The 9,526-nt window shown below is 43.1% G+C and overlaps 1 protein-coding gene across 1 annotated transcript in view; it reads left to right on the top strand.

Annotated features, from left to right (window-relative positions):
* Positions 1–9,526, top strand: part of LOC135517254 (carboxypeptidase A6-like) — a 59,275-nt gene extending 49,749 nt beyond the window's left edge. Inside the window, exons 7-11 of the mRNA XM_064941382.1 lie at positions 2,635–2,745; positions 3,079–3,169; positions 6,030–6,232; positions 6,332–6,416; positions 6,599–9,526. Coding sequence (XP_064797454.1) covers positions 2,635–2,745; positions 3,079–3,169; positions 6,030–6,232; positions 6,332–6,416; positions 6,599–6,828 — 720 coding nt within the window. The 3' untranslated portion in view covers positions 6,829–9,526. The remainder of the gene's footprint in view (positions 1–2,634; positions 2,746–3,078; positions 3,170–6,029; positions 6,233–6,331; positions 6,417–6,598) is intronic.

The following is a 9,526-nucleotide window of genomic DNA, read 5'->3' as shown; positions in this document are numbered from 1 at the left end:
TTGATGGGAAGATGGATGGAGCCAAATACATGACCATTCTGGAAGAAAACCTGATGGAGTCTGCAAAAGACCTGAGACTGGGACGGAGATTTGTCTTCCAACAAGACAATGATCCAAAACATAAAGCAAAATCTACAATGGAATGGTTCAAAAATAAACATATCCAGGTGTTAGAATGGCCAAGTCAAAGTCCAGACCTGAATCCAATCGGGAATCTGTGGAAAGAACTGAAAACTGCTGTTCACAAATGCTCTCCATCCAACCTCACTGAGCTCGAGCTGTTTTGCAAGGAGGAATGGGAAACAATTTCAGTCTCTCGATGTGCAAAACTGATAGAGACATACCCCAAGCGACTTACAGCAGTAATCACAGCAAAAGGTGCCGCTAAAAGTATTAACTGAAGGGGGCAACTCCAGATGAGTGTGTACTAGGACAGTATTGAGAAACGTCAAGAGTTTGTACAAGAACCGACTTTTATAATGCAGCAGATCACTGTGCTGTTTAGGTCAATAATAGTAATGTCTCATTTTGGCCAGTGGGGGGCAGAGCTCCATTTCTCTACAAAGTCAGATTAACCTTGGCCTGAGCCTGATTACTGAGCAGGTATTGCCGCACCAACAATCTGCTTTCTCCAATCCTCCACTGGAACCTGCCTGGAGAAGAGGCATTAACAAACTCCTGATCAAAACAAATCCAATTGGAATTGTCACATGTGCCAAAAACAACAGGTGTAAACCTTGCCGTGAAATGCTTACTTACAAGCCCTTAACCAATGAAATAGAGTTAAGAAAATATTTGCTAAATATACTTAAGTAAAAAATGTAATAAAGGTAACACAATGCAGCAGCATACCACCCTGCACCCCACTGCTGGCTGGCTTCTGAAGCAGGGTTGGTCCTGGATGGGAGACCAGCAGCATACCACCCTGCATCCCACTGCTGGCTGGCTTCTGAAGCAGGGTTGGTCCTGGATGGGAGACCAGCAGCATACCACCCTGCATCCCACTGCTGGCTGGCTTCTGAAGCAGGGTTGGTCCTGGATGGGAGACCAGCAGCATACCACCCTGCATCCCACTGCTGGCTGGCATCTGAAGCAGGGTTGGTCCTGGATGGGAGACCAGCAGCATACCACCCTGCATCCCACTGCTGGCTGGCTTCTGAAGCAGGGTTGGTCCTGGATGGGAGACCAGCAGCATACCACCCTGCACCCCACTGCTGGCTGGCTTCTGAAGCAGGGTTGGTCCTGGATGGGAGACCAGCAGCATACCACCCTGCATCCCACTGCTGGCTGGCTTCTGAAGCAGGGTTGGTCCTGGATGGGAGACCAGCAGCATACCACCCTGCATCCCACTGCTGGCTGGCTTCTGAAGCAGGGTTGGTCCTGGATGGGAGACCAGCAGCATACCACCCTGCATCCCACTGCTGGCTGGCTTCTGAAGCAGGGTTGGTCCTGGATGGGAGACCAGATGCTGCTGGAAGGGGTGTTGGAGGGCCAGTAGGAGGCACCTTTTCCTCTGGTCTAATTTTTTTTATCCCAATACCCCAGGGCAGTGATTTGGGACATTGCCCTGTGTAGAGTGCTGTCTTTCGGATAGGACGTTAAACAGGTGTCCTGACTCTCTGTGGTCAGTAAAGATCCCATGGCCCTTATCGTAAGAGTAGGGGTGTTAACCCTGTTGACCTGGCTAAATTCCCAAGCTGTTCCTCATACCATCATGATCACCTAATCATCCCCAGTTTATAATAGGCTCATTCATCCCCCCTCGTCTCCCCTGTAACTATTCCCCAGGTTGTTGCTGTAAATGAGAATGTGTTCTCAGTCAAATTACCTGGTTAAATTATATTTATTTTTTTAAACAATAGGATTAAATAACAATAATGAGGCTATATACAGAGGGTACCGGTTAGTCGAGGTAATTTGTACATATAGGAAGGGGTAATGTGACTATGCAAAGATAACAAACAGCAAGTAGCAGCAGTGTAAAAACAAAGGGAGGAGGGGGTCAATGTAAGTAGTCCATTTCATGAATTGGTCAGGAGTCTTATGGCTTGGGGTATAGAAGCTATTAAGGAGTATTTTGGACCTGGACTTGGCGCTCAGGTACAGCTTGCCGTGCGGTAGCAGAGAGAACAATCAATGACCTCGTTGACTGGAGTCGTTGACAATTTTTTGGGCCACTTGTTGTTGACAATTTTCCTCTGACACAGCCAAGTACATGTACATAGGGCCTGGATGTCAGGAAGCTTGGCCCCGGTGATGCATTGGGTCGTACGCGCTACTGTTTCCTCTGTAGCGCCTTACTGTCGGATGCCGAGCAGTTGCCATACCAGGCAGTGATGCAACTGGTCAGGATGCTCTCGATGGTGCAGCTGTAGACCGATGATGAGGATAATGAGGGTTTTCTAGTAGCCCTCTATAGCAGTTGTACTGCTCAGTCACAGGTGTGTGATATCACTGGTGGATCCTCTGCCACCCTCAGACTTACAGACTTCTTAGGAGTATTAATCATGATTTATTATTCACCAACTAGAAAGTATTGTAACTGGTGAAATAAAACAGGTGCAAGAAGAGATATAGCCTATGGTTCATTGTGAACTTATCTGTCGTGTTCATATAAGCCTGTTGTTGTTGTAGGCTCTGCATTCCTACCAGCATGACTCTGTGATGAGACGACTGATGAACCAACTCAACTTCTACATCATGCCTGTCTTCAACGTGGATGGATACATCTTCAGCTGGACTACGGTAGCTACAACTCTCTCTGTGTCTCTTTCCCTCGCCCCCTCTCTCTCTCTCTCTTTCCCTCTCCTCCTCTCTCTCCCTCTCCCCTCTCTCTCTCCCTCTCCCCCCCTCTCTCTCCCTCTCCCCTTCACTCTCTCTCCCCTTCTCTCTTTCCCTCTCCCCCCCCCTCTCTCTCTCTCTCTCTCTCTCTCTCACACCCTCTCTGTCTGGCTTGCTCTCTCTCTTTCTCTCTCACCTAGCTAACATTTGACCCAACATGTGTATTTAAGGTGACATGTTATTAGTATATTCATAGCTACTTTGAGTCAGTGACAGTGTTCATTATTTTCCCCCCAGGATCGTTTCTGGAGGAAAACCCGGTCCAAAAACGTCAAGTATCACTGCAGAGGTGTTGACGCCAACAGGAACTGGAAAGTCAAGTGGTGTGGTGAGTTTTTAATGTATCCTTGGAGTGCGTGTGTGTGTGTGTGTGTCCTCCCTTCCCCCTGCTTTCCTTCTCCTGCTGTTGGGAGATGTCTCCTGGTGCTCTGTCTGCTTAATTAGTGTAAGCTGTGGATTAAATGTTTGTGTGGTGACGGCACCCCCCCTGTTTGATATGATTTTGGTGGTGCTGAGAGGGGGGGTTAGGGTCTTCTGGTGGGTGTCTGCTATTCATCACTCAGGGAGGGAGGCTGTTTTATGTGTGATACTTGGAATCTTAAATAAGAAAGGATAGATAATTACAGCAAGAAAAGAGCTGGGGGAAGAGAGGAAGAGAGGGGGGAAGAGACGGGAGAGAGAGAGAGGGGGAAGAGAGGAGAGAGGGGGGAACGTGAGGGGGAAAAGAGAGGGAGAGAGAGGGGGCGAGAGAGAGGAGGGAAAGAGAGGGGGGAGAGAGAGAGGGAGGGAAAGAGAGGGGGGAGCGAGGGGGGGGGGAGCGAGGGGGGGATAGACAAAGCATGTGATACTGATAATCTCCAAGGTCTGTATGAGACACTGCCCACTGGAGAAAAAAAACTGGTTACATCAACGTTGTTTCCACGTCATTTCAACAACAACAAAAATAATCTGATAACATTGAAACAACATAGAAAACTGTTTGGAATTTCTAAAAGTAATCAGAAAGTCCCCAACGTAAGGGAATTTTGTCTTTTTTTCTCAACCAAATGCAAATCAATAATTGAAGTTGAAGTGACATCTGTACCCAGTGAGTGGTTGGTGTTTAAGATATAGGGGGGGAGAACCACTACGCAGGGTAGCCTAGTGGTTAGAGCGTTGGACTAGTAACCGGAAGGTTGCAAGTTCAAGCCCCCGAGCTGACGAGGTACAAATCTGTCGTTCTACCCCTGAACAGGCTGTCATTGAAAATAAGAATTTGTTCTTAACTAACTTGCCTAGTTAAATGAAGGTAAAATAAAAATATATATATTCTCGCACATGAGACTATAATGCAGCTATAAGAACACAAGGTCAGATCCAGACACAGGAGTCTTTGATATGTATTATTCAATCCAAAAGGGAATAGGCAAGAGAATGGTTGTGGACAGGCAAAAGGTCATAACCAGATCAGAGTCCAGGAGGTACAGAGTGGCAGGCAGGCTCAAGGTCAGGGCAGGCCAAATGGTCAGGCAGGCGGGTACGGAGTCCAGAAAAACAGGCAAGGGTCAAAACCGGGAGGACTAGCAAAAAAAGAATAGAAGCAGGATTATGGGGAAACACGCTGATTGACTTGAAAGACATACAAGATGAACTAGCACAGAGAGACAGGAAACACAGGGATAAATACACTGGGGAAAATAAGTCACACCTGGAGGGGGTGGAGACAATCACTAGGACAGGTGAAACAGATCAGGGTGTGACAGCAGCACATATGGCTATAGGCCTGAGTTTTTCCTGACCACGAAACAGGAAAACTCTAGGCCCTTAAGTCAAACCTGCTACATTAAATTATCCAGCTACTGTAAAGGCAGGCTAGAATACAGTACAAGATCCACTGCCTTGTCCTTTACCTTGTGCCACTTTCACATTTTCCTGGGTAACAAACCCTTCTTTGCTCTGTGTATAACTAATTGCCAGGCGTATGTAGATGCGTACTGGCTGGGGACCTGTGGGAACAAGTTGTTAAAACACACGCTGTGTAAAACACGGCCTTGGTCGACACAGAGCATTCATTATGGGGGCCAAGACCTATGAAAACGACATGATAATGATAGGCCTCAGCTTGGTGTTGAGATGTATCATTATACTGTAGCATAGAATGGGAGGGGAATGACAAATAATCCAAACTACAATATGTATTGTTGATTTAACCCTCAGAGCCATCTGTATTTTCAATAAGGCTCTGAGTTTTGAAAGCTGACCAGAAAAGAACTCTGGCTCCTTGCTAAAGCCAGGAACGAGGCCCTAATTATGAGAATAGGCAATAGGCACAAGAAGTTCATGCTTACTGAAGCCGCTATGTGTTTTGTGCAGACCAATCATAGACTTTCAAGGTTGGATGATACCAGGGGTAATTTACTGTCTAATTTTAATCAGTTAATTAATTTAGGAAATTGTTCATTTACACTGTTTGTATTATACATAGACATGGCTCATTCCCTGTTGGATTTGCATATGTAAATATTAATTTGGCCCAGAGTTTTGAGGTGCTGCTTTTTGCTCATGGGCAAGTCTCTTAGATCATGCTCTTTCTTGTCTGTCTGCAGGTTATGCCGAGTTGTGCTTCTAACGTTTATTTTTGGAGTACTAATTTACATAATTAATGAGCATGCGTACTGTAGTTGGAGGGTTTAGTTCTGCTTAGAATACATGAATATGCAAAAATAATCTGAGAGAGACAGAGAGATACGGAGCCAGCGTAGTCCATCTGAAGAGGTATCCGTCCACATTGAAAACAGGCATCAATGACACAAAGTAGCTATGAATATACAAATAACATGAAAGAGGGAGAGGTGAAAGAAGACTGTTTTTGGGGGGTCAAAATTCCCCCAAGAGAAATGTCTAAAACATATTGAATTGAGAACAAAATGTCAACAGGCTGTGTGGACAAACAATATGTCCCCAGTGTGTTTTCTACCCCCCATTTACCATGATTCTGTCTAGCAGACTGACTCAGAGCAATTTTCTGTGCATAAAATGTATTCAAAAATGGTCACAGAAACATACACTAACACCATAGTAAAACCCTGTTATAAGGTATTGGGTATAGTTCTAGTATAACCTCTCTGTATGTATATACAGCACTTAATACTGTATGACCATAGTAAGTAACAAACAGTACCTGCCCTGTCGTTGTTTCTCCCTGTCAGAGGAGGGTGCATCCTCTCACCCCTGTGATGACACGTACTGCGGACCCTTCCCCGAGTCCGAGCCGGAGGTCAAGGCAGTGGCCAAGTTCCTGCGGAAGCACAAGAAGCGTGTCAAGGCCTACGTCTCCATCCACGCCTACGCCCAAATGTTGCTCTACCCCTACTCCTATAAATACGCCACCATCCCTAACTTCAACTGTGTGGTGAGAGACAGATCTGTGACCACAATCCATCAATGAATCAATGTTGTTGCAACTCACATTGGAATTGAATAAATGATTGTAATGTAATCCCCCCTCCAGGAGTCAGCTGCACACAATGCAGTGACTGCCCTGTACTCTGCCTACGGAGTGAGGTACAGATATGGACCCGCCTCCACCACGCTGTGTGAGTTATGCACATCTCCTTCCCGACGTTAACTTACTTCAGCTACAGACTGCAAAACACTCAGAAAACATCTAGCTCATAATATTTCAGTTAAAAGATAAGAATTCCTGCCGCACACATGTTTGCCTGTGGAAAACCCTCCCAATGAATCCAAACTGTTGTATTTGTTCTGACGCCAACAGATGTCAGCTCAGGCAGCTCCATGGACTGGGCCTATAGGCACGGGATCCCTTATGCCTTTGCCTTTGAACTGCGGGACACAGGCTACTTTGGCTTCCTGTTACCTGAAGCTCTGATTAACCCCACCTGTACTGAGACCATGAGAGCAGTGAAGACCATCTCATCAGGCCTACTAAAGAAGTGTGAGACGGGGATGTATCAGCTGGACAGGGAGAGATATCCATATCTCTGAGATATATATAGACATTTACAGTATCTCTGCATCTGCTAGAGAATAACTACGGGTGGTGGGTTATTGTGCCAAAAAGGAAAATGCAACATATATCATGCAAGCCTTGATGTTTACCCAAGAGTGGTCACCACTCCATTTTATGTCTGTATGTTAGAGGCTATAGTGCTACTTGAAAATGCCCTCAAACTGGTTTCAAATGTAAGATGATTTAGATGTCATGTTACATAAAATCTTCACCTTGTACTATCAACAACTCGACTGTTTACAGTGTACGGTGAACGCAAGCACTTGAATGCCATTTTCAAGAGACTGATATTGCATTTCACAGAGTCTTTTTCTTGAACTTGCAGATTTGACCCATTAAAGCTTCACTATCTGGAGCACCATCAGCTAACTCAGTGGTGTAGTCGTGCCTGGAGAAGTGGGTACATTCTATCTTTTGCCAAAGATGTCCCAAACGGAAACAGTGACATACACTCTGAATGACCTAAAATGATAAATCCCATATTGGTCTTTCATAGTCAGGCCAACCCAAGCTGTACTGTGCAAGTAGGCTGACAGTAGACCTACTACTGAAATGGATACATGAGGCTGGTCAACGGCAGTTTTTTTTTATAGAAAAACAACTAAATGGAATGTTATAACTCCATAATAATGTTTAAACCACAACCGGAGACCACTTCTGATGTCAGGGAACAATCTAAGAAATGTAGATGTTTTTGTGCAGTTACCCTATAATTTGCAGGCACCAAGCACTGTTGTTTGATTAGCAGTGTTTATGTAGAACATGAGATTGAGTTTGCAAAACAAATGGCCACTAGATTGACACAAATAATCCTGATATTATTCTGCTTTATGGCTAGTTAATGCTTAATTTCGAAGTTTTTTGGTAAAGCATTTCCCTCTACCAGAAGACGATTAGGCCTTTCATTAGCATTGCTATATTCTTCCTGCTCTTTCATTGTCTGAAACCAGGATGTTTTATCTCATATTATGAGGCATGTTTCAAAGTAGTTTATAGCCAAAATCCCACCATAGAAATGTGGAGGCAATTATTTTATAAAGACTTATACTGGTTTTCTTTCAAATGTATTTTATTGTCTAGCAGCCAAAGGCATTGTCCAAGTCATATTAGCAACCCATGATAATAATTATAACAATTTAAAAAAAAATGATAACAATTATTGTTGCATCTTTAGATCTTCCCTCTTTCAAAATATCTAAAGGATATTTACATCTCTGTCCTTGAAACCGCTTGCATGTGCAGTGCACATTTTAGAACAGTGTTTTCCCGCATAGGCCTACTGCCATGTGCACAATGCTGAGTCTAAAATGTGAAATAATAGTTTTTGAGCATTTTAAGCTAAACATTCTAATCTGTTCCATCAGCCTTATTAATTGATATGGCATATACCTCCACTACACTACTTTGATATGCATCATGGCAATTAAGAAGTGAGTAAACACAATATGTGGGCATAAGCCATATGTCTACCTGCATGTTCCACCCACTAAACCACTGAGCGAACTGCTCTAGATGTCATCTAAAGACATTTTACATTCATTGTGGTAGAACAAGGTCATAAAAATGTGTTTATATGGTACAAACAACAAGGATGCCTAAAGTATCAATCAAGGGATAGTTCACACAAATTACACAATTACGTATGGGTTTCCTTGCCCTGTAAGCAGTCTATGGGCAATGTATGACAGCAAATCATGCTTTAGTTTGTTTAGCTGGCCACTGTTCCAATGCAAATTCAATGCAAGTCAACAGTACCTGTATTATAATTTTTGCACTTTATGTATCTAAAAATGTATTGTGTTACTCAATGAAGTTACTTATAGATAATTTGGACATTAACTTAAAATGATTATATAGGTACAATTGGCCTGCATTGGATTTCTTCTACAAATGCAGAAAAGTTATAATTTGAAACAGTATCCAGGTAAACAAAACCAAAGCATGGATTGCTGTCATATCTTGCCCATAGGCTGCTTACAGGGTAAGTAAACCCATATGTAATTTTGTCTTTTGGTTTGTCTTTTGGAACTATCCCTTTAACAAAGTGCCTTTAACAAAGTGCCTTGAAATGGACTTTAAACCCTTTTTCTAATTTTGCAAAGGATAAGTTTATATTTTTTTTATCAAGGGGAAATGTTTACTTTTGATAGAAAGTGTAAAGGACATTTACTGAAATGTAATACATGTTATTTCTTTTTATGAGGTTGTCACGTGGATGTTTTCTTTGACATCACTATCATTACAAACATAACAATTGTATTGTTTTACAGTAACAGCCCACTGGACACAAACATCAGTTCAACGTCTAGTTTTGATTTACATTTGGTTGAGTTGTCAACTAACGTGAATGCAACGTAAAATCAACAAAAAATGTCACCATGTCATTCATTGGATTTATGTTAAAAGTTGGGTGAAAAAGACAAAATGTCCTTATGTTGATGACTTTTTGCAAATCCAATAAGTTCAATGCATCACATCGATTTATGGGGTTGAAATTATGGAAACAACGTTAACTTAGGAATAGGCATCCCGCTAGCGGGACAACTTCTGGTGAAACTGGAGGGCGCGCAATTCAAATAAATAATTGTAAAAATTATGGATATTAAACATTTAGGTACATATCTTATATATCATATCTTAAGTGTCTTATATTGGCTGCAACCTTAAATTCTT

The sequence above is a fragment of the Oncorhynchus masou genome, chromosome 28, assembly GCF_036934945.1.
Source record: "Oncorhynchus masou masou isolate Uvic2021 chromosome 28, UVic_Omas_1.1, whole genome shotgun sequence".
In the NCBI taxonomy this organism is placed as follows: Eukaryota; Metazoa; Chordata; class Actinopteri; order Salmoniformes; family Salmonidae; genus Oncorhynchus; species Oncorhynchus masou.
The sequence above is the reverse complement of the archived record's forward strand: the minus strand, read 5'-3'. Positions and strand labels throughout refer to the sequence as shown.